We start from the raw sequence: 27432 nt of genomic DNA on the forward strand, positions 1-27432 counted from the left end.
TGTAACACACTAAGCTTTGAACGTCTGCAAGCGTAAGCTTTCCAGCTATTTTTAGGTGGGATAGGTGTATTGTTACGAAACTGATCTCTCTCCCTTTACCTAATAATGAAAAAGAAGCTATCATAGAAGATAACTAATCCTGGAGGATGCTCCTAAGTTGCCTGCCTAGGCACTCTTCTTCAGAAAACACCCACAGAACAACTTATTTAAATGGAAAAGCTAGAAGCAGCTCTGATCACCGGCCTAGCAAGAAGCTGGTTCACCTCTCAGGGAGGAGAGGGTTTTGGAGACCTTGCCACTTCTCTTTTTATCACCCCACCTTTCTCAGTGGGGCAATATATGATGATGATGATGATGATGATGATGATGATGATGATGATGATGATGATGATGATGATGATGATGATGATGATGATGATGATGATGATGGTAGATTTCACAGCTGCCAGACCTTTAGCTGATTGTTGGCCTTCATTAAATTCGAGCCTCACCCAGAGGCCTAGGAAGTTGTAATGTATCGGCGTAGTATTCATGCGGATCCCAGCAGGGCTGCCTTCTGAATTTGACAGATGTTAATTTTGTCAATTTGAAGATGTTTCAAGTGCTGCCCTAGTGTTTTTGGGATGGCACCCAGCGTGCCAATTACCACTGGGACGACCTCAGCTGGTTTGTGCCATAGACGCTGAAACTCGATTTTCAAATCGTGGTATCTAGTGACCTTCTCGTGTTCTTTTTCAATGACCCTGCTGTCACCGGGGACTGCTATGTCGATGATGCTCACTTTCTTGGCCTCGATCATGGTGATGTCTGGTGTATTGTGTTTCAACACTTTGTCGAAAGTCCCACAGTTTTTTAAAAATAATAATAACAATAATAATTTGGATTTCATAGACCGCCTCATCCCCGAAGGGCTCTAGGCAGTTTACAACAACATCCATAATCAATAATTAAAACAACAATTAAAAACCCTTAAAATTCAATAAGCAGCGTACCAATCTCTAAACAGAGACAGCTTAAAAATCCCATATTGGTGGCGCCCGTTCCTAAGGTCGGGAGGGGGCGGCAGTGCCAAAAGATGAAAAAGGCATTGGCAAGGATGGCGAAATATGGCAGGGGCCTCACGAGGGGGCATTCTGTTTACATTTCCGTATTTTGTGCATAATCATTTACTTGACATTTCCATAGACAGGACAAATAAAATATGTGTGATACAGAATGTAAGAGAATGAAAATAAAGCACTGTCTCATAGAGTCACAATACTTTGGGCTGCTATCATGTTAAGATATTAAGCTAAACTTTATAACTTTGAAAACACAGAACTCTCTACATGCATTAGAGCATGTTAATTGTTGCTAAAGTGCTTACATTCAAACAAAAAATCCTTGAAAATTGTATATATGCCTACACTTTTGGAACACATTAAATACTATGCAAGTCAATTTTTTTCCTCATGCAAAATACATTTCAGAGGAGGTTTTTTAGTGTTCCCCAAATTTTTGTAATTTTTCCATTTGAAAATGTCCTTAGGCATGCACCTTAAGGCAAAGTTTCCCGCGCTCAAAACGTATAGCATGAAGAATGTCTAAATTTTGAGTGTGAAGAACCCTGCCTTTAGAAACATTTTATTAATTGTAAAAGAGAATAGACTTCATAGGAAATGGAGGTTTTTTTGCTATGGTCCCTCATATTGTATCATTTTTCTGTCAGAAAAATGGAGGGGCAGTCCTCGTGATGGTTCCACGTTTTTCCGTCCCCCTTCCTCAGCTTTCACATCTCTATTTGAATCACAGCTTGGCTTCTTTCTCGCAGTGTTCCTAAACTGTGATAAATCGCTCAGTGTATAAGGCTGTCTGTGTCGGCAGGTGATCGTGTGCTCTGCAACACTTCATTCATTTGACGTGAAGAAGCTGTCCGAGAAGATCATGCATTTCCCCACTTGGGTTGACTTGAAAGGAGAAGATTCTGTCCCAGAGACTGTGCACCATGTTGTGGTCCCTGTGAACCCCAAAACTGACAAACTCTGGGAAAGGCTTGGCAAAAATCACATCCGGGTAAGCCATCTGTTTAAAAGGTACTTTGTGGCTCTAAGGCTAAAGTAATTTATGGCGCATCCAGTTCATCTGAGCTGTGCTGGAATATTGTAAAATGAAGGGCAAAAGAAACGGGGTTTTAGGATCACTGCTTTTGCTATTCAGCAAAATGCTCATTGCTATTGTGCATTCTACTGGTTTAGTCCCATTAATGCATAAGATTATTTTGATGACTGTTTTAATTTTGTGACTTTAAAAACTTTATAGACTGATGAGGTGCATGCAAAAGACAACACGAGACCCGGCGCTAATACTGCAGGTAACCAACCAAACTCTTGGGAAAAATAATACAAACCTTTTGAAATGTAATGGCTTTTGCAGATTTCTTGAACTAAGGACCAACTACATGTTGTAATACAGCAGAACTACTTTATTGTACCCCTCAGGTTTTTTTTTTGCTGTAAAAACCTTCACTTTCCTCCTCACTTGAGGATTATCCAAAGAAGAAACAATCATAGCCTTCAGCTGATGTTATCAATGTCCCCCAGATGTCCTATCATTAACAGCCTTACTCAGGTCTTGCAGACTGAGAACCTTGGCTTCCTTTATAGAGCCAATCCTGTTGGGGCCTCTTTTCCTGCTGCCCTTGACTTTTCCTAGCATTATTGTCTCTTCTAGTGTCTCCAGTCTTTAATCACCCTTCCATCCCACCCCCCTCTTTCTTACTCTGGAGGCCTTCATATTAAATCACAGCAACGAACATTTGCAACCCCACATTAAGTCACAGAAATAAAATGCACACAAAATATTTACACAGTGAAACACCACAGCCTGGCCTACTCAGTTCCAGTTAAAGTCTTTTATAGTCCACATGATTGTTTGAGTTGTACATCACTGTTTTAAACAGACTGAAATCAGATCCTGGTCTTTTTGCCCGGAGTTGCTAAAATAATAATTTATACTTGGATATCAAACTAAAGCATTCACCTTTTAAGTGTATGCCTAATGGTGAATAAATTATCATCTTGCTCTATAGAAATGTGGTCAGAAGCAATTAAGATTCTAAAAGGAGAGTACGCTGTTCGGGCCATCAAGGAGCACAAGATGGATCAAGCTATTATCTTCTGTAGAACTAAAATAGACTGTGACAACTTGGAACAATACTTTACCCAGCAAGGAGGAGGTAATAATTTAACACTTTGTTCATGCATCAATTTGTTAGCGCTGTCCTCCCACTACCGTCAGTTTTGATCAAAAAGGATAGTTTTTACCGTGGATATGTTCCCAGCAGTGCATTTCAGAATACCTGGACAGTGTACATCTGATGCCTCTTTGAAAAAGCTAATGAAGGTAGTGTAAGGTTGTCTTACCTCAAAACAATGGGAAGAAACAGTGCCAAACTACTTCTTCGCAAAAGAAATCCATGTGTTTTTTCTAAGTCTCCCTTGACAAAATTGATTAGAAACCATTTCCCCATTTTGTTAAATTGTGTATCTGTTGAACTCTCTGCAATTAGCAGCCAGCTTTTTCTATGCAACAAGACTCCCCCCCCAACCAATTACAAACCAATAAATCCATATCAGCACCATGTTACCATTGAGAGAAAATCCTGTTTCAGAAGATGTTGTCTAGGGATAGCATTGATTTGGCACTGATAGCCCTTAGTGTTTTCTTCCTTCTCAGTGTGCCGTTGGCTGAGATAACCACCCCTGCCTTGAATTTAGTAGCGACTTTACCAAATTTGGAAATTATGTCAGTTCAAACCATTTTTAAAATGCAAGTTCCCAATTGCTTCAAGTCTTTATTGGAGACTTTAATGTTTATCCCATCATTGGACATCATCCAGTGCATTGCAGAATACTCAAATTGCTTCAGTGAACATTGAAGATAAGTGTTAAAAATCAACATTTGTGTGTCTCTAATGTGGTTTGGAAGTAGTGGGAAGGGGGAGGGGGTACAGGGAGTGTGCCTTGTTTTTTGTTCCGGAGCCTACATGTTCGAAATATATTTATTACAAAAACTATTGCTAACAGGCTACGGAGGGTGTTGTGTGGCAGCTTCTGAACTTTTTAAAAATTCAGATCCATATTAAAATGATTCATTCTTCAGGGTTTGGTAGCTTGATATGAGAATCCTAATAAACTTCACAGGCATGTGTGTTTTTTTAAGGTCCAGATAGGAAAGGACACCAGTTCTCATGTGTCTGCCTGCATGGGGACAGAAAACCTCATGAAAGAAAACAGAATTTGGAACGTTTCAAGGTAATTTCTAGAACTGGTTGTGGTGGGTTTTCCACGCTGTGTGGCCGTGGTCTGGTGGATTTTGTTCCTGACGTTTTGCCTGCATCTGTGACTAGCATCTTCAGAGGTGTATCACAAAGAAAAGTCTGTTTCACACTGTGTGTAGTGGGAAGGGAAAGTTTAGTGGGGTATATTGTCCATGTCCCAGAGTGGGGAACCAATCAGTATGTGTTTGGGTGGAACTTGCTGTGCAAAGGTGTGGTTGGCTGCATTGTATTGCGGGTGGGGTTATCAGTCCATTTTTTAAGTACTGGTAGCCAAGCTTTGCTAATTTTCAGAGTTTCTTCTTTCTTGTTGAAGTTGTCTTGGTGTTTATGAATTTCAGTGGCCTCCCTGTGCAGTCTGACATAGTAACCTTCCAAATTGTCCAGAATTTCAGTGTTCTCAAATACAATGTTATGTCCAGTTTAGTTTAACACATGTTCTGCAACTGCAGATTTTTCAGGATGGTTAAGCTGACAGTTGAATCCGGCCATGCTAAGCCTTTGACAATACATTAATTACTAGAACGCCAAGTTTGGTGTTTTGATCAATTAAAGCTTTATTTGATCAGTGGGAGTGAACTCTTCGTTGGTTGACTTTGGCAGTTCATCAGCATGGACATGGATTTTTTTCCCTGAAGATGTAAGGATTACAGATCTATTCCACATTCCCCTGCCCCCAGGAGACTTGTCCAATCCTGGGGAAGACTGGGACACATTTGGACTGATAGCCACGTGGGTCGGAAGGATACAGTAAAAAAGGGGTTTTTCTACCACTTCCATCGCTGCAGTTTGAAGAAGGAGAGGGTGATTTTTCCCCCTCCCACAGTCATCTCTTGACCCCACATGGCTGTAGTCCACATGGATCCTACCACTCTGGGAGCAAACGTTCCCAGGATCAGAAAAGACTGCTGTGGAGGGAGGTGGAACGTGAGAAAGATCTTTAATCCTAACATCTGCGACCCCTTGAACGCACAGTTATCCTTTAATGAATAATAAAAAAAGAAAATAGGCAAAGGGGTGCTGTGTAGTTTACGGGCTGAATGCCCGTGTTCTAGCAGCATTCTCTCTTGACGTTTTGCCTGCATCTGTGGCTGGCATCTTCAGAGGATCTGATAGTTGGAAAGGAAAGCAAGTGGAGTATATATACCTGTGAGTAAAGGTCAATAGGTGAGGGCATCTGAATAGGAATGGCTTGGCAAGTGAGTAACAATGAAGTGTAGCATGTGAGTAACAAAAGAGATAGCAAGGTCAATAGGTGAGGCATCTGAATAGAAGTAGTCTGGCCTTTGTTCCCTTTGATTGTCTATAGTCATCCGGTGCCTGTGTGGAGCTGATTAGTCACTGTCTTGACTCTAGTGTTTTTCAAAGCTGGCAGCCAAATTCTGTTCATTTTCATGGTTTCTTCCTTTCTGTTGAAATTGTCCATGTTCTTGTGGATTTCAGTGGCTTCTCTGTGTAGTCTGACCTAGTGGTTGTCAGAGTGGTCCAGAATTTCTGTGTTTTCAAATAATATTCTGTGTCCAGGTTGGTTTATTATGTGTTCTGCTATTGCTGATTTTTCTGGCTGAAATAGTCTGCAGTTCCTTTCGTGTTCTTTGATTCATGAGTAACAATGAAGTGTAGCATGTGAGTAACAAAAGAGATAGCAAGGTCAATAGGTGAGGCATCTGAATAGAAGTAGTCAGACCTTTGTTCCCTTTGATTGTATAGTCATCCTGTGCCTGTGTGGAGCTGATTAGTCACTGTCTTGACTCTAGTGTTTTTCAAAGCTGGCAGCCCAATTCTGTTCATTTTCTGAAATAGTTCTGTTCTGTTCATTGACTGAAATAGTTCTGTTCATTGGCTGAAATAGTCTGCAGTGCCTTTCGTGTTCTTTGATTTGTGTCTGAGCACTCCGTTTGGTGGTTCCTATGTAGACTTGTCCACAGCTACATGGTATGCGGTAGACTCCTGCAGTAGCTAGAGGATCCCTCTTATCCTTTGCTGAATGTAGCATTTGTTGAATTTTCTTAGTGGGTCTGTAGATTGTTAGTAGGTTATGCTTCTTCATCAGTTTTCCTATGCAGTCAGTGGTTCCCTTGATGTATGGTAAGAACACTTTCCTTCTAGATGGCTCTTTATCTTTGTTCATGTGGCTTGTTCTTGGTCTTGCAGCTCTTCTGATGTCTGTAGAAGAGTAACCATTAGCCTGTAGAGCCCGGTTTAGGTGGTTCAATTCATCTTGAAGGAGGTGGGGTTCACAGATTCTGTTTGCGCGATCTACCAAAGTTTTTATGGTGCTCGTTTTTTGTCCTGGATGATGATTGGATTTTTTGTGTAGATATCTATCAGTGTGTCTGTAGGTTTTCTGTATACTGTGTGGCCCAATTGTTGGTTTGGTTTGCGGCTGACTAGGACATCTAGAAATGGCAGTTTTCCTTCATTTTCTTTTTCCATAGTAAACTGGATGTTTGGGTGGATCTTGTTGATATGGTCCAAGAACTTGTTTAGTTTAGTTTAGAAAATAGGCAAAATTTACATGTTTTAGATACAGGTTTTTTTCTATTAAACTATAAGTTTTTGCAATTCCTTTACTCTTGATGTGGCACCTAGCATTGAAATGTTCTCAGTAAATTTAGTTCTTGAGTTGGCTAACCCTACTAATAACACATTGCTTGTAATTCTTTTTGACGATGCTTTAGAAGATTCTTTGTCCTCCTTCAGGAACCCTGCGATCTGATTTAATCACTGCCCAGTGACAGGATAACCACACTGTCTTGCCTAGCACTGATCAATCCCATGTGCCCAGCATTGCCTGCTAAGATGTCTGCTTGTTGTTTCAGCCATTAGCTCCAGCTTGCAGTAAGCAGTTGCAAGGCCTGTTGCCAGTGGTAGCCACTACACAGGAGATAAGGCAGGATGGCCAGGAGTTGGGGTTGCCCATGTTTCTGCACTGTATCTTCAATTCGTTGGCTTTTGTGAGTTTTCTGGACTGTATGACCATGATCTGGTAGTTTCTACTCATAATGTTTCACCCTCAACCCAGCCATACATGCAGGCAAAACGTTAGGACGAAAAACAGCCAGCCGTGGCCACACAGCCCATAAAACCGACAACTGTCAGTTGGCTGCAGCTGTGAAAGCCTTCAACAATATGCACCTTCAGTTTTTTTCCTGTTAGATGTAACTGCTGTTTTGCATTCATAGTAGAATGGTTGTATGAAAGTGAACTGTGCTACATACATATTTTATTGGAGGATTTATCTGTTTTTAGAAAGGAGACGTCAGATTTTTAATCTGCACTGATGTGGCTGCGAGAGGAATTGATATCAGGGGTGTTCCTTATGGTAAGAGCTCGAACTAGTGTATAACTAATTGGTGACAAATCTAAAATCCTTATAATCTGTACTACTTAATATTGCCATTCATTTAAAAAGAGAAACTTAGACATGCTGCAGCCGAGGTTCAGCCTCTGCTTGCCTCTCAGTGAGCCTGCCTCAGGGGGGGTCTGTGAACTGAGCAGAATTTTTTTTCTTTGATTTCCTTCCAGTGGTGTAGTGGTTAAGAGCAGGCGCATTCTAATCTGGGGGAACCAGGTTTGATTCCCAGCTCTGCCGCCTGAGCTGTGGAGGCTTATCTGGGGAATTCAAATTAGCCTGTGCACTCCCACACACGCCAGCTGGGTGACCTTGGGCTAGTCACAGCTTTTCAGAGCTCTCTCAGCCCCACCACCTCACAGGGTGTTTGTTGTGAGGGGGGAAGGGTAAGGAGATTGTAAGCCCCTTTGAGTCTCCTTACCAGAGAGAAAGGGGGATATAAATCCAAACTACTCCTCCTCCTCCTCCTCTTCTTCTTCTTCTTCCTGTTACTTTGAAAATTATCTTTGTGGGGGGGAAATCTGGTATTCTGTCACAAGTCTACCCTTGTTCAGCGAAGTTAGCTGTGAGACTCCTGATTCTGTTTGCTGCTACAGTCCCTTTGTGGGTCAGGGTTTTTTAGTTGCCATCAAAATGAAAAATCAAAATTGATTGGCTATCAAAGATGACATGTGTATTTTCAGGTCAAAAATGATTCTATGAAAAATGCCCACAGAAAAAAACTCGCAGTCATGAATGCCCACATGGAAAAAAGCCCACATGGAAAACAATTAACTAAAATAATAGAAATTATAAAAAAATACATGATATAATTTAAAAGAGTAACATAATAGAAGCAAAAGAGCCAGCGACCACGACAAAGGACCACCTGACCCCAAAGCAACAATTACCTAACCCTAATAATTAAAACAACAGTTATTTACTACTGAAAAAAATTTACACATAATGAGAGAGGAGAGAACAGAAACAAAAATCAACAAATAGTAACAATCACCATTGCACACATGAAGAGATATAATTCTTTATTGCAAATAAGCCAGTCTTTTTAATATGTTGATATTAGTTTCATGTTCAGTCTTCAAGCCAACATTTTTTATTTTCCTGATGAGACTCTGACACAGATGAAAATAACACCCTTTGATCTCAGCGTGTAAAACAGCAATTCTCCTTGCAGTTATACAAGCCTTCTCAAAATTATCTGGTCATTTTTCTGTGTGTGCATTTTTTCTGTGGGCACTCATGATTTTGGACTTTTTTCTGTGGGCATTTTTCCTGTCCCCTTTTTTGCTGGTCACCATCAAAGACCACTCCACAATTTCAGCTTCTTATTCAAATGCCAGGAGTTCCCTTGTTAAAATTTGCTTTTGAGCAGAATTAAAGTCTACTTTTTGTTTTATTTTGCATAAGTTGGATTTATTTCACTTGTTCAAGAAGTAGCCATTATTTAAAGTAAATTGTGTTCAATAGTTTAGGTGGGTGTTTATATAAATTTTTGAGGCGACAAATCTAAAATAGCTTTTTTAGATTCCCAAAGGGTCTTTGATCCCAAAATATTAAAAATCTCTGTTGTAGACATTAGAGGTATGTACACTTCCCAGCAAATGCAGAGAGCAGTCAGGAATTCAAAATGTGAAGTGTAGATAGCAAGACGTGCATATCACTGCCATAGCAAAGAGTTTTACACAACTTACAACTTTATACATGGAACCATACATACCCTCCTAATGCCTTAATTTTTAACAGTTATCAATGTCACACTTCCGGATGAAAAACAGAACTATGTTCATCGGATTGGCAGAGTGGGAAGAGCTGAACGGTATACTTTTCAACACTTTTAATCCTATATTGTGTTAAATGTTGCAACACTTGAGACTGATTTAAAATGTGCTTCTTTTCAGGATGGGTCTGGCTATTTCCTTTGTGGCGTCAGAAAAAGAAAAGGTAAACTTCTGCTTCAGTGTAACAGCAGCGTAACTGGGATAAAGAATAAACAAGAACACCATAAGTGTTTGTTTTGAGAGAAGAAGTCATTGGTCGTATCCCACAGATTTCAAATCCACAATTATCTCCAGGTAGCTCACAGCCATGGAAAGCAGTTTAGGACCCCCATTAATTAGAATTAGTTAGAATAGTTGTACTCTGAAGCACAATCAGGATATCTGGTTCAGTGGGTTGGACCACAATTAAATTTTTGAACTTTCCGTCCATCTGATGGTGCCTTCTCCTTTCACTGCACCTTCCTGTATCTTGTTCCAGGGGTTGGGGCTGGGCAAAAGGGATCCTTAGAAACAGTACCAGGCATGAATTACGGATCTTTAAGCAGACACAGTGGGGATGGCAAAGTGAGCATCTGCAGCGGGAGGAAGAAATCTGCAAGCATTGCCCCTTTCCTCCATCAGTAGGAGAGCTCTTCCCCCTGGTGGCTCAAGTGCTGCTAAGCCAGCAGAACAGCATCTTTGGAACCAAACTCATCTCATCAAAGAAGTTACTATAGCCTCTTTACTACATTTTTGAAAGGAGGCACTTTATGCTTAGGCATTTGTTGATTTTATAAGTGTGTTCTATAAATGTCTTCCTTAGGTTTGGTATCATTCATGCCCCAGTCGTGGGAAGGGTTGCTATAATACAAGACTGAAAGATGAGGGCGGCTGCACCATTTGGTACAATGAGATGCAGGTAACCTTTTTAGTAGTACTACTTTAAAAAAAACCCTTTATTTATACTTGCGTGCACATTGAAAACCTTGCAGTGTGGGCACAGACTCTCGAGTGGGTACCTCTTTAAAGTGTTGCAAAGTGACATTTGATTTCAATGGGATGGAAGGTTCATATTGATATCATATTCCAGAGCCTCTGTGAGTGTGTATTTGAAGTGCTTCTTGTTTATTCAAAGCGTCTGGCAGAATGTTGCCTGTTGACTCTGAGCCACTTATTATGAAGTAATGCCAGTTTTATTATGGATCTGGCAGTCTCAGCAATTAAAAAAGAGACTGGCTTCCGAGAGTAGAGAAATCTCCCACTGTACACATTAGGGATACAAATTCAGACTGGGGTCTCAGGAATCTGAAATTTTTCACGATACTCCCAAACTTTCATATCCAGAATATCCAAATTCCCTCCCCCCCCCCAAAAAAAAAAAATTGGGTCCACTAAGCTCGAATCTGAATTTTACCAACCCCCTCCCCCATCACCCCCTCTCCTTCTATCACTTACCTTTTCTCAAGCATTTGTGGTGCCCACCACCAGGCCCCACGTGAAGACTGGCGGCAGCAACGGCAGCTGGTGCAGAGCTGACTTCCAGCCCCACATGGAGCCCAACTACGGAGAGCATAACTTGCAGTTCAGCGCAGCCTGCCACCTTCGAGATTCATGTGGACCGCACAGACAGTGGTGGCAGAGTTCTGCCCCAGCCTAGGCAGCCACCAGGGGAAGGGGGGCAAAAAGAGGATCCCCCCCAGGTTTTCAAAGGATTAAATGGCAGTGGGGCCGAAGCGGCCAGAAAAATGCCGAAAAAAGGCATTATTCGGGATCCGCCTTTGGCTCCTTTTAAATAACTGACATGTGGGGCGGGGGAGGGGGGGTTGTTTCCGGATCAGCTTTGCCAAATGCACCCCTCGTGCCACTTTTGATGTTCTGTCCATTTAGAACAAACAGCTTCTCTCTGTTAAGTTGCCTTAGATGGTCTTTCGTTCTCGGTAGAAATAAATTGTAGTCTCTTGAGTTTGTAATGAACATCCCAAATTACAGTGAGCTTTACCAAACCGTCACCTGTTCGTGGTTGAAACAGTTTCCCGTCTGGACTCTCTTATTCTTTTTGGGGGGAGGCAATTTGCTTGACATATGTTTCAGATCGTGAAAAATCACAACAGTCTCTTACCAGGGTTTTCTTGTCATCCTGCTAGCTGTTGGGTGAAATAGAGGAACATCTGAACTGTACAATTTCTCAGGTTGAGCCAGATATTAAGGTCCCAGTGGATGATTTTGATGGCAAAGTCACCTATGGACAGAGGAGGGCTGCTGGTGGTAAGCAAATAACTATTGAGTGAGGTTTTCTTAGTTCTTAGTGAATCAGTTGCCTGATTTTGCATTTTCAATACAGAAACACTTTTTCTGGGTTCACAGTGTTGTCCCCCTTTTGGATCCAAAGACATAATTGGCTCTAGTGTTTCTATGGGTGAAAGGATTTCTGCTGATGAAGTATAACTTTTTACCTTGTCCCCTCTGCCGCAGCCCAAAATGCCCTTTGAAATTCTGTTCCTTGAAACAAGGGACCTCCCCCCCCCCCCCCAAAAAAAAAGCCCAGTATCTTGGGGGCATTTCAGGGCTGTAGCTGGAGGGGCAGGGGAACAGCCAAAAAGGTAGGCATCATTCTGTTCATAGAAATATTCCATTAGTACTATCTCTACTTCAGTAGATTTTCAATAGTTTTTGTCCCATTTGGGTAAGCTTGCTATTCTACAGAGTGTCTGGTAAGACTTTCTTTGTAAGGTATTATCTTTAGCCAGATGTAGGCTACATTCAGACATCAGTGTCAAACCCTCGTTTATTTAGACAGCTGTTCATGCAACAAGCTCTGGTTAATCTGCCAAGTGCAGGTAACAAATCCTGGTTTGTGCATAAATCCTGGCTTGTCTGTAGCCTGTTCCTCTCTTGTTCCCTATATTATATTGCTGTGGCAGGTGCACATAAGAAGAAGAAGAGTTTGGATTTATATCCTACCTTTCTCTCCTGTAGGAGACTCAAAGGGGCTTTACAATCTCCTTGCCCTTCCCCCCTCACAACAAACACCCTGTGAGGTAGGTGGGGCTGAGAAAGGCACTGATACTTTAAAAAAATTGTTAATTTGGACATTGCAAGCTTGCAGCCAACCACTTTTGCAAATTTGGGTTTTTCAGAATTAGCTTGCTATTCCATTGCATGTATTGTCCTCTGGATTGTGGTCACATGCTGTCAACCATATCTAATACTGGTAATAGGAAAATGTTGCCATTCCTAGATATATTTAACAGCCTGCATTTAGTATCCAGAGAACTATACAATCCATGGAGGAGTAAACTAGTTCTGAAAGATCCAGATTGCTAAAACTGGTTTGTTTTTAGTATTGTTTTGACTTATATCAGAATCCTTTCACACAATGTTAAGTAGATTATGACTAATGGAAGAAACTTCCTTAGTAGTTAAGTATAGTTGTAATATTCTGATGTTTTGTCATCAGCTGTTGGGTATGCAAGCATAATTTAGATCCTGGCTCTTTTGGCAGGTGGAACCTACAAAGGCCATGTGGATATTTTGGCACCCACCGTACAAGAGTTGGCTGCCCTTGAAAAGGAGGCTCAAACATCTTTCTTGCATCTTGGCTACCTTCCTAACCAGCTGTTTAGAACATTTTGATAGGTCTTGGGCGTGAGCTGGGTTAAATGTCACTCTGCCACAAATGCTAAAATAATGTGCTGTCTTGGAACAGTGTTCTTTCATTTAGTTAAGGGCGCCAGCCTTGCATGTTGAGTAGTGTTGAAAATGTAAACCCTGATGAATTAATTATTAGTATTAACCAAATAAAACTGAATTATTCAAAGCCATGTTTTAAGTGATGCTGTGTTTGTTTGTTTACCTTTTCCTACAGTGTTTGGCATTCAATGGTTCTGTAAATCACAATACCTAAAAATGTTTGGGTCTTTTGTCTTGCGTTATTTTAAAAGGTTTTGCTTCTAACATGTTGTTATCCTACATTTGACAAACATTTATCATTCAAAACGTTCTGATTTATCAAGCGCAGTTATAAAATATGTCTAAATCAAGAATAGATCTTGGACTTCAGTTTAGTGACCTTGTTTGTTCCAACTGCATGCAGGTATGCCAAAATGAGAATTTTAACAGAAGCACGAGAAATTTCATATACTAGCACATCATGGCCAGAAATACCTCCCCCACCCCACCAAACAAGCACACACTATCTCCCCCTCCCCCTGATATTTTGGTTGATCCTCACAAAAAGCATTACATATCTTTGATTGTTCTATTGAAAACTGAAATAGGCAGATTCTGCACAGGCCAAAATCAGCGGTGGGAGGATGGTAAAAACGTTTTGGGGTTTGCACATCTACCGTTGCTGAAGCGAAACCACAATGGCCTATTTTCCCCAATCGGGCATATATCTGACTCGCTAAACGAGCGAGTCTTTTCAAAAACGGCATTCTGCGACTGGCGCCAAGCAAATGGCTGGGCAGGAAGTACTTCTGCTTCAGCCGCGCTTGCGTGTGTTTTTTTATTTCCAGCTCACTTCCACGTAGTCGTGCAGGCGCATAGGGTCATATCTGGGTCTCGGGGATGTCAGTATGGCATGTGTACATTCCTGCATAGCTACGCAAGAATGGATGGCCAACACCACCACCCCACCCCCGCTGTGCTTCCGTGCGAAGGCCCCATGGTCTGGCCGATTTGCATTCTGTCCACGGGACAACCAACCAAGCGAACGCCCCAGGGCAGCTGTGTTTCCATTTACGCCAACTGCACTCCACTGTTTTCAGCCCATGCGGAATCCGCCATAGAATCAATAAAGCTAACGTCAACCCCAGGGAACACATTAACTTAAATTTGTTTTTCCAGTAAGAACTGTTTATACACTAATATGGAACTAATGAATAAAGCCTGGTCTTTGAAGCTGGTGATGATGTAAATTTGGACTGGGCTGTACACTATCTGATTACAGATAAATCCATGTGATTGATTACATTGCACATAGGTAAAAGTGGCCTATTATCTGTATGGAAGGAAACTTTTTGTATGGAGGTACCTTCAATCTTGTCATCCCCCTTTTGCAGTACTGTCTTGTCTGGTCTTTGTGAGTACTAGGCCCAAATTCAGGTGCAGAAAGCAATGGTGCTCCAAATATTTTCTCCCCTGCTTCTGTTCAGTTCTGTTGAAAGAAAGTCTTTATGGCACTTCATAACTACTGCAGTAGCTATTGAACGCAGAAATCAAATTCTTCCAAGCTTACAAGCTCCACATGTTTGGGTGGAGGCTGTCAATCAACCCTGGATCTTGACATATCAAACTGCTTATAAACCAACAAGGATGGAGGCTTGAAAATGGATGGGACAAAATGCAAGCAAATTTCTTGTGTCATCTAGCCTGAAAGCTATGCTGCTCATCTGTTCTAAGCTGAGATTGGCTGAGAATTTAGACACTACCGTGTGCTCCTTTTAGAGCCAAGCATTTGCATATATCAATAAAAGTAATGTTCAATTAATATGGGGCCTGATTAAAACATTTGAAATATACTAGCCCTGCTTCTGTCTCCTTGTGGAAATTCCATGTTCAACCTGGCATGCTGCACTACTGAGGGACTAGAATAATTTGTGAGTTCTAGCTGAGTTTGGAAACATCTTTCGCAGAACTCCAGCAACTCTACCAGGTTTCTATTCACTACTTTCAATGCAATTTTACTTGCTTTGCAGTCTTCTCCTCACAGCAATCCAAGGCAGTATAGTGGTGGTTGATTTTTACATGTTGAAGACTGAACATGTATCTCCTTATTACAGTCTCTGTACACCGCAGAGGGTTTTATTCCAAGACTCTTCCAGATCCTTTTTCTTGTTTCTACTTACTGCCCTGTCTGGAAAGAAAAACTATTCAAACTTACTTAATTCATTCCAGTTACCCAATTTGGTTTTAGATTGTAAATGCTGATTTTTTTAAGCCCAGGATGTTGTAAGGTTTTGAACCAAAAAGAGTCTTTTAAGGCTGCTAGTCTCTAAATTCTAAGTGTTCCTGGGAAAGAACTGTATTCTACTTGTAATAGCTCCCATGTTACTGTGATAGTATTTAATGGTCAAGAAATGGGCTAATGTCATTAAAAAAACTTGTACAGCTAACAATTCTGTACAAGCCAGAATTGTTCCACTTCAAGAGGGGATCTGTTAAGTTAAATTCAAAATTAGGTAAGTGGAAAGTTTACATTTCAAACAGTTGGGAACATTCATAAACTCTGGTGTGTATTCTCCATCCAACAGTGGGAAGAATTTTCTGTAAGAACTGAAACTTGTGTTCATGGAAATTCTTGACCTACTCAAGCAGTATTTGATCTGATACTTGCTTCATACTTGCAGCATTATATACTTAGACCTTTGTTGTGGAGCAACAAAGACAGAGGACAGAGGAAAGCAAAATACAATGGTTGACATTTTCAGATTTCATCTAGACTTAAAAGAGAATTAAGTTTACAGAATGGAAAACTACGGCACTTAACAGATTTTGAAAAAGATCATATCACAGAAACAAAATTTGATGGGCAGAATATGTAAGATTCTGTTGAAAATGGAAACAAAAATGGAATAAGTAAAAATATGCATGATAAAATGGATGCAAAAATTCAAGGAAGAGATAACTTTTCAACAGTGGAAATCATTATGGATTAAAAGATTAAACTCACTGCAAGTAAAATACGGAAAGAGAATTGGTATATAATGTATTTTAGATTGTATATGACACCCAAAACTATTAAGAAGATGACTAAACAATATGACTGTGTCTGATGGAGATGTAATGAAGAGGTTGGAACTTTTTTTCATATGTGGTGGACTTGCTTCTGATGGCATAATTGTGGAAACCCAAAAACCCAGAATAAAGGCATAGGGAGGCATTCAGACAGCTAGGGCAATCAATGACTTTGGTCATTTCAGTTCATTTGATGTTGGCAGTGATAATCTGATTTAAATTTAAATGCACTATAGTTTGGGGTTGGACTCAATTTGCTTCATGCCAAGATGGATTTCTGATTTTCTACTTAGCTGCATTCTATCAGCTTCCTCTTGAGGGCACTAATGTTTCACATTAATCAGAACACAAAAGTCTAGAGAGTTTACTCATGCTTTTCCTCATGTATAATAAAACTGTAGCTTCAAGCTATTTTATAAATTAAAGAGTGCCTTATATGTATGGAGCAAAAATTTGCAATGTTTAATGATACGAATTGGGTTTAACAACTGACTTGTTGAATCATGTTGTAGGCGCCTGCAACATAATCTAGTATACTATTTGGTCAGCTGTTCAGTTAAAGAACATGTAACTTGGGGATGTTTTTGGTCTCATGTTTACCAAGTTACCATTACTAACCATTACTTAGGTTTACTCTCATAGCCTACTGTCCAGTCTTCTTTAAAATAACTCATCAAATATAGATTCAAGTGGCCATGTTGGTTTAAAAAAGCAAAAAATCCAAGAGAACTTTGAAGACCAACAAAGTGTTATTTTTGGTATTAGCTTATGTGTGGATAAACACTTCTGAAGAAGTGTGTATCTGAAGAAGAACACATCTACACAAAAATTTATACCAAGAATAAAACTTTGTTGGTTTTTAAAGGTGCCACGGGATTCAAACTTTTTTCATCAAATATAATTTGTCCAGATTAGGGTTAACTAGGCATGTTCAGGGCTGAAAGCACTATTGATGTGATATAGCAATTATTTGCCAATTGACTGATTTGTTAACTTTGTAGCCCACCTTTCTCAATGGGACTTAAACAGTGGTGGGATTCAGCAGGTTTGCACCACTTCGGCAGAACCGGTTGTTAAAATGGGGCTTGTAAACAACCAGTTGTTAAATTATTTGAATCCCACCACCGGAACCGGTTGTTAAATTATTTGAATCCCACCACTGGATTTAAGGTGGATTACAGTATATACAACAATGCAATTAGACAGCGTAAGACAGTTAACGAACAACGATTGGAGTAGGATTACAGAATTAGAGGACAACTATCTAAAGCAAAGTATGCTATCAACAATACAGAAATTGGATTACAAAGTACAGGACAACTCAGTAAAAGTAGGATGATAATGCCATTAATCAGTGCAATAGAATGCAACCCTATTCCATTATAAAGGTGCCCTCCTGGACTTCTCCATTCTACTATAGTTCTCGTTTCTTTTTTTAGATGCACTCCTGAACTTTTTCTGTTTTGCACGTTCTGTGGAATAATAGAAGTGTGGGAGCTTCCTTGACCTTCTCAGGCAGGCTGTTCTGCAAGGTGGGAGCTACCGCTGAGAACATGAATGGGCATTTGCTTTACCCATTTGCAGGTTGGCACCCTTACATCTGGACTGAGTTGTTCACAAAGAAAACTCAGTTGTGAATGTTACAGGTACAGCAATATCCAAGGATCTGTGAATGCACTCCAAACTTAGGTTAAGGGCATACTTCTATTGTGGTAAAGAATTCTATTTAAACCAGAACCCAAGCTTTTGTGCCAGAAATCGGTTAACTTTTTTGTTGCCATACTTGCCGCACATCACCCTTTTCATGCACGTTTAGCAGTATAAATCGCACTGGGCTGTTAATGGATTTTTAGGAGTGAGGACAGTTACCCTGTGGAACTAAGTTATACCCTGTAGAACTAAGTAGAGTTATATCCTGTGAGGGGATTATTGCAGCATTTCTGAAGTCAATGCCTATGTGGTCTCCCACCCCCCACCCCCCCCCCCCCCCAAAAAAAGAAACTCTGCCATTCTTTGTGGTTTGCAGAAGATGAGGGAGATTAGGGGATACAAACCTGTGAAATTCTATTCTTTGGGGATTTTAAAAAAATGGAGGCTGCTTTGTCAGTCCATGAGTTCTATTTCCAATTATCTGACTTTGGATGCTTATTTTATGCTTAAATTATGCTCATTTTGTGCTTGTGTGGGTGTGTTTGCTTGCTCTCAGCTTTAAACCATCCATTTAAACAGATATGCATAAAAATATTATAATTTGAAGCATTGAAGTCAGCTGAAGTGGAAGACCTGGCACCCTCCATTTTTTAGGTTTCGATTCCTATGGCAACTAGACTTTCTTCTCCTTCTCCACTGTTCTCTACGCTTGCAAATTAAAATTCTGAATATTGTTTTGAGGAGTGCTGAGAGATTTTGAGAGGTATGGCCTGAAGGAAGGTAGAGTTTGCAGAGAACATGATGTCACTTCAAGATGATACTCTAGGCTACATCCCCTAGTCTCCATGGTCTTTACCATTAAAAACTAGGGGAAATTACTAACGCTTCTTTATGTAGAAGCATTTTTCCCTCTCAGTTATTTCAGGGAATGGAATTGGGGTGGGGGTGATAATCCCACCACTGGATTTAAGGTGGATTACAGTATAATTGTGCCTATTATGCATTTAGGTTCTGTAATGCAAACTAACCCTTCACCTATGAATATTTCTATGCCATTCTTTCTTTTTTAAAGATTTCACACATTTCTTTTCAGAAATCAACCCAGTTCAACTCACATTTTTGTGATCTGACAACATCCTGGACAGCCTTTTTGTTTCCTAAGCAAAGAGCAAAAAAATTGTAATTGGTTAACATGACCTGATTAATCAGCAGTTTACAGATGTGGGATCCAGCAGGTTCTCACAGGTTCCCGAGAGTAGGTTACTAATTATTTGTGTGTGCCGAGAGTGGGTTACTAATTGGTGATTTTGCCATGTGATTTTTGCCTTAGTTATGCCCCTCCTCTCAGCAGTAGCAAGCAGAACTTGAAGCAGTTTAGCAGGAAGTGTGTCATGCCAGCTAAAAGTGTGGTATAGCCCATTGGGGTGAAGAGTGGTTTTCAGGTCAGCTGGAGATTTTTGCCTGTTATCTTGCTTTCCATGGCAACTGTAACCCCTTTGGGGGTAACACAGCTGCACCACGGTGGCACCATCCTTGGCCATCCTTGCTCCCTTCCCTGTGGATTGCACTGCATATATATTTTTAGAGTGTTACAAGGGAAGACTAAATGGCTAACTGACTTAAGGTGTGTACATGACATATAAAGTGTCAGGTGCAAGAGTGATGGTATAATTTCTAGACAGCGATTGGTATCATTTCTGTGAAATACAATCCCAAACCTTCATTTTTTTTCCCTTGCTTATTTGCGGGGGGAGGCAATCCCTAAGAGAGGTACAGCCATTCTGTTGGCCTCTTTGGTCCAACTATGAATTGTTTGATGATGTAGTTCTTTTGAGACAAAGGGCCTTTCCCCACTTACCTTAAGCCCCGCACTACTTGAGGAGAGTAGCACGGGGTCCCCCGGCACTCCCCACGACAGGAGCGGCAACAGCGCAGCCGCCCCGACGCTGCCGCTGTCACGTCCCCTCAGTACGCGGCATCCCTTGTGCTCTTCTTAACGGCGCCTTTTGATGACCCCGTGCAGAGCGCAGGGTTGTGGGGACGCCCGGGCGCGCAGCATAGGGGAGATCAAAGAGAGTGGGGAAAGGCCCCAAAACAAGGGATTCAGGGTGTAATAGGAACTCTTTCCCTCAGAGACATTCCAAAAATACATCACAGCTGAAAGCTACCCTAAATTAACTGAACAACTTGAAACATATTTCAAGGGAGAAACCTGAATTTAGTCTGAAGAATAGCACCTTAAAGAGACCAACTGTTATTCTTATACTGTCCCAGAAAAAGGTGTTAATATAGTCAGTTGAAGTGCAAAGGTTGAGAAAATTGTATGCGTCCACATTAGAATATAGTTCAGAACAAATATGAGAATTCTCATTCATTTTTATGCATAGCCTTTGTCAAAACCATTATTTTGTGCCTTATTGAATATGGTATTTTGATATAAGAGCATGCATTTTTACTTTCAAATGAATGGGGGGCAGGGCTAGGTAGACACTAGGACCCAAACAGAGCATTCCACGACAAAGAAGGTCCGGCCTATTGAGTTCTGTGGTGGAGGCATATACAACCCTACTAACATATTTTCTGAGACAGACTATAACAGAAGAGATTTCTTGATAAACTGTTTCCAGCCATGAAGAGAGCAGCTTCGATTGCATTGGTGTGACTGGAGAGACGGGAGCTAAATTATACCCTGATGTGAGATGGAAAGAAACAGTGATTACAGAAACTCAGAATTGGTTGGTTGTGCACTTGTTCACTCTCTCTTGCCCTCTTAGGTCATAATGGGATTCTTTCTATGCCTCACCCAAACATACACACACTTCTGGGCACCATAATCTCACCCCGTGATGGGGAAAGAGACGATGGATGTATAAGGATATTTCAGCCACTGGATGAGATACAGCAGAGAGAAGGTAACTGGTATTTCAACAACATGAGGAGACAGAGAACGTGACTAGTCCTTCCTATCTAGTGCTTGAGGTGAGAGGTTAAGTCCCTTCCTTGTTCATCTTTCCTGTACACAAATTCCAGTTATCAGTATCCACTTGTATGAGAAAGAAAGATAAAATAAATCCAGGGAAGTTTCACTATCTGAAGCTTTTACCTCCTTCCTTTTCATATCAGGCCCCTTCCGCACACACAAAATAATGCATTTTCAAACCACTTTCACAACTGTTTGCAAGTGGATTTTGCTATTCCGCACAGCTTCAAAGAGCACTGAAAGCAGTTTGAAAGTGCATTATTCTGCATGTGCGGAATGAGCCTCTGTGAATTTACCTGCGCCTTTTGTCTCAGGCGTGTCCTTCTAATTTATCTGTAAGAAATTCCCATAAGGACTCAGCTGCTTTCTGCTTCGTATCATGCCTAGTATGATATAAAATTGGGCTCTTTTTCACCACAGCTGGATGTGAAGTAATCCTGAGAGGAAAGCACAGAAACAAATGTGGTCAAACCATAGCCAGTTGCAAACAGAGCAGGCCTCCTCAGATCGGGGATGAGCTGCACAGTTGAGTGGTTAGGAGCTACCCATCATTTTCTCTCTCTTTGAGTGCAGAAAGGAATGGCAAACAAAGGATGCCTTTATTCACGGGAAAAGGATACAGATGGTGTTTGCCACTCGCTGTCCCAACTGAAGGGAGGGGGGCTTTTAGTATATTCCAGGAGCAAGAGTTCAGTGGGCTCTTCCCGGCTTTCAAGTATGGTTTGTTTTACTACTGTGGGAAAAAAAAAATCCCCAAAAAATTTGCTTCTGGCAATCCTGCACATTGCTTCAATGTTTTCACGTTCATGGAATCTTACATGCAAATAGATGTGCCTGCCGAATTTCAAAGTGTAGTTTCAGCTGAGGCCTATGTAGATATCTTTCTGCCCGTGCGCAGTTCTATTCCGATCGAGCCTGCATGCCTCAGAATCAGTTGTCAAAATAAGTTACTGTTCATATCTGCACTTGTTAAGGAAAGACCAGGGGGAATAAAGTGGTGTGGACAACAGGAAACTAATGCTGTGTGTTTATATGTAAAGAATGTACAGGCTCTAAACTGAAGGTTCTACACTCCTTTTCTTTGGAAGAAAATGGAAGGCAAGCTATGCTATGCTGTTTGTTTTCAGGCTTTGCATCCTACGTTATTGTTTCATGTGTAGCAGGATCATCTTAGGAATGCAAGATTAGTCTCTCCTGTGTTTGCCAGAAATTTCAGTGCTCAAGCTTCCACGGAAATTTTCAATGCATGATTAATGGGCAGTGTGTTGGCAGTGTGAAGACTGTGCTTGTTTCATCCTTACGGGATCCAGAAAACGTTTCCTCAGACTAGATCTGCGACTAACCGGAATGAGAAACCTGCAGCAAAAGTGCCACACAAAATGTCTGCACGCTGGTTCACGAATCCATGGAATACAGCAATGGTTCACAAAGCAGGCAGGCCCCTGGGGAGCAGTGGGATTACTTAGTGGGGCACTAGGGGGCAAGGGGGCAGTGGGGGGATACTGGAGGTGGGCCCTTTCAATTGTGTCGTTCGCTTATTTACAACAGATCAAGCTATGGAACCATGCTGGCAAATCTGGTGGAGACTATCAGAATTTTTTTAATGAGTTCGAAAAGCTGAGATCATGGGGTCAAGTTCATCAGTTTTGTTGAATAAATTAAACTAAAAAAGTTTTAATTGGATTTTGAATAGATGTGCAATTAATTGTTTTAATTTAATTGTTATTATTTTCCTTAGTGAGTCATGCAAACCACTAGTTTGAATAATGCTTTTTATAGGGTAGGTTTAGGGGCTCTGGGGATGAGTTCATGGAATGAAGGGGGCGCAGCCTCAAAAAAAATGGGAATCATGGGAATACGGTATATATTTAGATGTTTATATTCTGTTTTTCCCCCTATGGGGACTTGAGGCAGCTTACAACATTATTTTCCCATCCTCCATTTTTCTTTCACAACAGCCTTGTGAGGTTGGACTAAGTGAATGGTCCATGGTCACACCACAAGATTCTACTCCAAAGTGGAATTCAAACCTGGCTCTACCCGATCCCAATCTGACTCTCTAACCACTGTACCACACTAGCTGTCATACCTAACTTCATTTCTTTTTTACATTTGAAGACTGGTAACACCTCTCTTTTAAATTATATGTTACATAGAGTTCTGTGATTCTTTTTTTTCTCTCTTTTATGCAAAAACGTCCTGGCAAGTTATATGTCTCTATACAAGAAGGGTGCCAATATAATTTTTCCCTTCTATTTTTTTCCAGTTCAAAATCATGTTCCCCAGACTTCTTTTTGTCTTTAGGGAAAAGTCATAATAAGCCTTTAGCTTTCCCTGTATCTTTTGCCAGTGCATAACAAACAGCTGTCTTGCACTTAAAAAAAAACTGGAGGCAGGAATAATAGAAAGCTAAGGTATTTGAGGTTTGATATAAACATTTTTTTCTGAGGGAATGGGAGATGATGTATATGTTCTGTCTGGGGGGTAAAATGTTTGTGATGACTTGTTCAGACCTGTATCAAATGATTGTACATTTATGAATGATTTCTTGCAGTGCTTGGAATTTTTTTTATGGTTTACATTAGCTTACATAATTACAAAAATGTACTGTAATCTTTGCAGCATTATAGCAAATGGTGGTTATAGTAAAGAAATTGCCTGATACAGTTGCTACTACAAATACAAAAGGTTATGTCATTAACATCAACATATTGTGTAGTTAATGTTTGTCTGTTCTACATTAAGATGTATCAAAGTTATTTGGCTTCCTGGAGAAACAGCTTAATTAGATTTAGGGCTTAATGTTAAGCATGACTCCCAAGTTTTCTGTCTCTGAGGTCATATCTACATTGGAAACTTGGGTCAATTTTATACCAAGAATTGTAATTTTGAAAGAGTCATGAGACTTTTGTTAGATATCCCCAACTTCCATGGCAGATACATATTTTCCAGAGTTTCCAGGAAAGGCAGCATGACTTAAGCTCCTCCAGAATGTGCTAGCTTATTTCTGAGCTCATTTCAAGGAGTTGTTTTTGGCATTTGAAGCCCTTTATGGCTCACATAACTGAAGAACTGCCTCTCCTCATATGGCCCTGTGTGCCAGTCTTCAGCTTACCACCTTTGGGCTGTCTCTCATTAAAAGTGACCTGTCTCAGTGGTTGCTCTCAATTTATGGCATGGTCTCACTGAGAAGGGGAGGGGGTACCATTCTTTGAAAATTTTAGCAGGCACTGTAAGGAAAATATGGGAACAATACACTGGAGAATTGTACTGAAGAGATGAAAGGATGACAGATTCCTTCAAAGAAGGATTGTTTCAAGAGGAACCTGCAATTTCAGAAAGTGAAAGCTCCACTGGGAGTAATTAGAAGAAACAAATTACCAAAAGTAGGTGGGATATCAATGGAGCTATTTCAGGCCTCATAAAACAAGTCCACCAACATGTTAATAAGAATAGGCCAGCAAATATGGGAAACAAAACAATGGCCCACAAACTGGAAATGCTCAACCAACACTCCAATGCTTAAAAAGGAGATGTCAAAGATTGCAGTAACTATCAGACAATTGCATTTATTTCTCATACCAGTAAAATTATGTTCAAAATCTTAGAACAAATGCTGTTACCATGTCTAGAATGAGAAATGCTAGTTGTTCAAGCTGGATTCAGAAAAGGAAGAAGCATAAAAAAATTGCAATTTACATTTACTACTGAAGCATGCAAGAGAATTTCAGAAGAAAATTAGCTTTTTATGGGATATAGTGAAGTTTTTGACAGTGTGGATCATGCAACATTATGGTTTGTTTTAAAAGAATGGGTTTGCCACAACATTTGATTGTTTTGATGTGCATGCAAGGGTACTTTCAGGACAGAATACGGACAAATAGAACGATTTCCAAATGGCAGAGGTGGCAGAGATGGATGTATTTTATCTCCCTATCTCTTCAATTTGTATGCAGAACATATAAGGTAAGCTGGCAGAAAATAGTGAAGACTTGAAACCACTAGTGAGGAAGGTTAAAGCAGGAAGTGCCAGAGCAGGATTACCAGCTGAACATCAAGGAGACAAAATTAATGACTATTGAGGAATTACACAACTTTGAGGTTGGTGAAGAAATTTAAATTGTTAAAGATTTTCCATTCCTTAGTTCAATCATCAATTAGAAAGGGAACTGCAACCAAGAAATCAGAATGAGATTGAGGCTGGAAAAGGCAGTAATCAAGGAGTTAGAAAAGATTCTTAAGTGTAAGAATATGTTGCTGGTAAGCAAGATAATGCATACCATAGGATTCCCCATTACCATGTATGGGTATAGATGTTGGACAATGGAGAAAAGGAAGAAAGTAGATTCATTTGAAATGGGATGTTGAAGGAGAGTTTTGCAGATACTATGGACTGCCAAAAAAGACAAAAAAATGGGTTCTAGATCACATCAAGGTTGAATTCTCCTGACAAGCTAAGATGACCAGACTGAGATTACTATACTTTGGTCACATTATGAGAAGACAAAGGTGACTGGAAAAGTCAGTGACGCTAGGAAAAGCTGAAGGCAGGAAAAGAGAAAGATCACGTATGAGATGGATTGCCCCCATCAAAGAAACCATGGATCTCAGTTTGCAAGACCTGAGCAAGGTTGTTGGAAGTCATTAATTCATAAGGTTGCCATAATTCAGAAGTGATTTGACAGCACTTAATATACACACACACACACACACACACACACACACACACACACACGAGGCAAAATGCCCTAATGAAAGTTGCTAGAGACTTTTTAAAAATGAAAGCTGGAAATCTGGCAAAGATAATACACAGATTGGTATACTATTGTAATGATATAATATTGAATTGCCAATTTTATCAAAAACCTCAAAACACCCTGGTAGCACAATGAGGCAGGGTACTTCCAGTGGAAACTACGGGGAAACCTGTCATGTGGAAGTCCCCTTGCCATTGTGCGATATTTGCAATAGGGAAACTACAGAAGCCTATCCCTGTGCGGAAAACACTGTATCTGAATTAATATAGTATCCAGGATACTTTTCTGCATGGTACATGTTTACCAATTCTTTTACTATTGTTACTTTAACTGTTCAAGTATATTTACAATTTTTGGTTTTATAAGTTTTTAATGTTTGAATAGATTTTTAATAATTGTCAATGCATTTTATTACTGTAACCAGCATCGTACAGTGGTTAAAGCATCTGGGAAACCTAGGTTTGAATCCCTGCACTGCCATGGAAACTTTCTGGATGATCTTGGGCCAGTCACACACTGTCAGCCTCAACCCTGGAAAGTATTTGGATGTGAGAGCTCCAAAGAATACCAGGGGCATACTGTGGAAACAGGCAATGGCAACACCACCTCTGAACACCTCTTGCCATGAAAACCCCATGGGGTCGCCCTAAGTCAGCTGTGACTTGACAGTAAAATGAAAAATACCACCTTGGCTCCCTTATGATTATTGAGATGGTACAAACATGGGCCCTTTCCGCAGTGCAGAAAGGGCGCCCCTGCACCGGCAGGAATTCTGCCAGTGGAGGGGTGGGGGCCGTTCGCACCGGAGCTCCACATGAAGCCGCCTCTTCCCCATCCCCCCCACTCACCTCGTCGTCCTGCGTCACCCTGCTGGACTCCTAAGACCCCCCCCCCATGCTGCCCTCCGACCTCCAGGGGTCGGAGGACAGCGAGGGAAGGTCTCAGCAGTCCAGTAGAGTGACGCAGGACGACGAGGTGAGTGGGGGGGGAGACAGGGAAAACAGCGTGTTCCTGGCGGTGCCGTTCGCTGTTTTCCAAAAACCTCCCTCCAGGAGGGAGGTTTTTGGAGGCGGCCCCTCTGGGGGAGGTGGAGGGGAGCCAGGTGGGTGCTGCTGCGTTTCAGCAGCGCCGCCTGTGTGAACGGCTCCCTGGGGACAGCGTTTTTGCCATCCCCAGCGCGCCGTATTTGGCCTGTGCAGAAAGGGCCATGGTTTGAATCAGTGGTTTCCAATCTTTTTCACTTGCATACCCCTTGGCAGCCCATTTCCCTAAAATTGTACCCCCATATTAGGAACTCATTATGTAATTGTTTTTGTGTACCCCCCTCCAACACTCTGGGGTGTGCCCCTGGGAGTATTGGGAACCATTGATTTAAATACATAAACAGCCTGTTTCCTGTACCAAGCAGTTTATATTGATTTTGCTTAAAAAGGTGAACCAATCTTTTCCCTATGATTTCACCCCAAACATCTTGTAGACTGTTGTCCATTCCTTTTCTGTCCTCATGATGAGGTCATAGGAGAAAAAAAATGGTCCCCTCAAATCAGATTGACAACTTTAAGGGATTGGAATTTAAAAGAAGAGTGACAGGAATATCGAATTCAAGTTTGACAAACACCTTACACATCAACAACAGACAAGACGGAGAAAACATTGCACCTTTTCCTGTCATCTTCCTGCGCTTCAGAGTGAGCATCAACTGCCAGGATCTTTCCTTAACAGATGGAAAATAAAGTAACTGTGGAACAAACAGTTCCAGCTTAAAGGAGGAATGCTTAAAAGTTGATTGCTTTTAAATATTTTAAACTGTTCTGTGTGTAAACTGACTCCTTAACAAATGCAGTGTTCCTGTGTGTTTTATAGCTGCCTGCTGCAAACCG

General features: G+C 40.9%; 1 protein-coding gene across 1 annotated transcript in view; it reads left to right on the plus strand.

Annotated features, from left to right (window-relative positions):
• DDX1 (DEAD-box helicase 1) overlaps positions 1 to 13248 on the plus strand; it is a 31071-nt gene extending 17823 nt beyond the window's left edge. Inside the window, exons 17-26 of the mRNA XM_048498817.1 lie at positions 1864 to 2052; positions 2299 to 2350; positions 3068 to 3214; positions 4201 to 4292; positions 7568 to 7640; positions 9414 to 9486; positions 9569 to 9611; positions 10251 to 10346; positions 11572 to 11692; positions 12930 to 13248. Coding sequence (XP_048354774.1) covers positions 1864 to 2052; positions 2299 to 2350; positions 3068 to 3214; positions 4201 to 4292; positions 7568 to 7640; positions 9414 to 9486; positions 9569 to 9611; positions 10251 to 10346; positions 11572 to 11692; positions 12930 to 13060 — 1017 coding nt within the window. The 3' untranslated portion in view covers positions 13061 to 13248. The remainder of the gene's footprint in view (positions 1 to 1863; positions 2053 to 2298; positions 2351 to 3067; positions 3215 to 4200; positions 4293 to 7567; positions 7641 to 9413; positions 9487 to 9568; positions 9612 to 10250; positions 10347 to 11571; positions 11693 to 12929) is intronic.
• Positions 13249 to 27432: the final 14184 nt, after the last annotated feature.

This window comes from Sphaerodactylus townsendi, linkage group LG01 (assembly GCF_021028975.2).
Source record: "Sphaerodactylus townsendi isolate TG3544 linkage group LG01, MPM_Stown_v2.3, whole genome shotgun sequence".
NCBI classification, from domain to species: domain Eukaryota; kingdom Metazoa; phylum Chordata; class Lepidosauria; order Squamata; family Sphaerodactylidae; genus Sphaerodactylus; species Sphaerodactylus townsendi.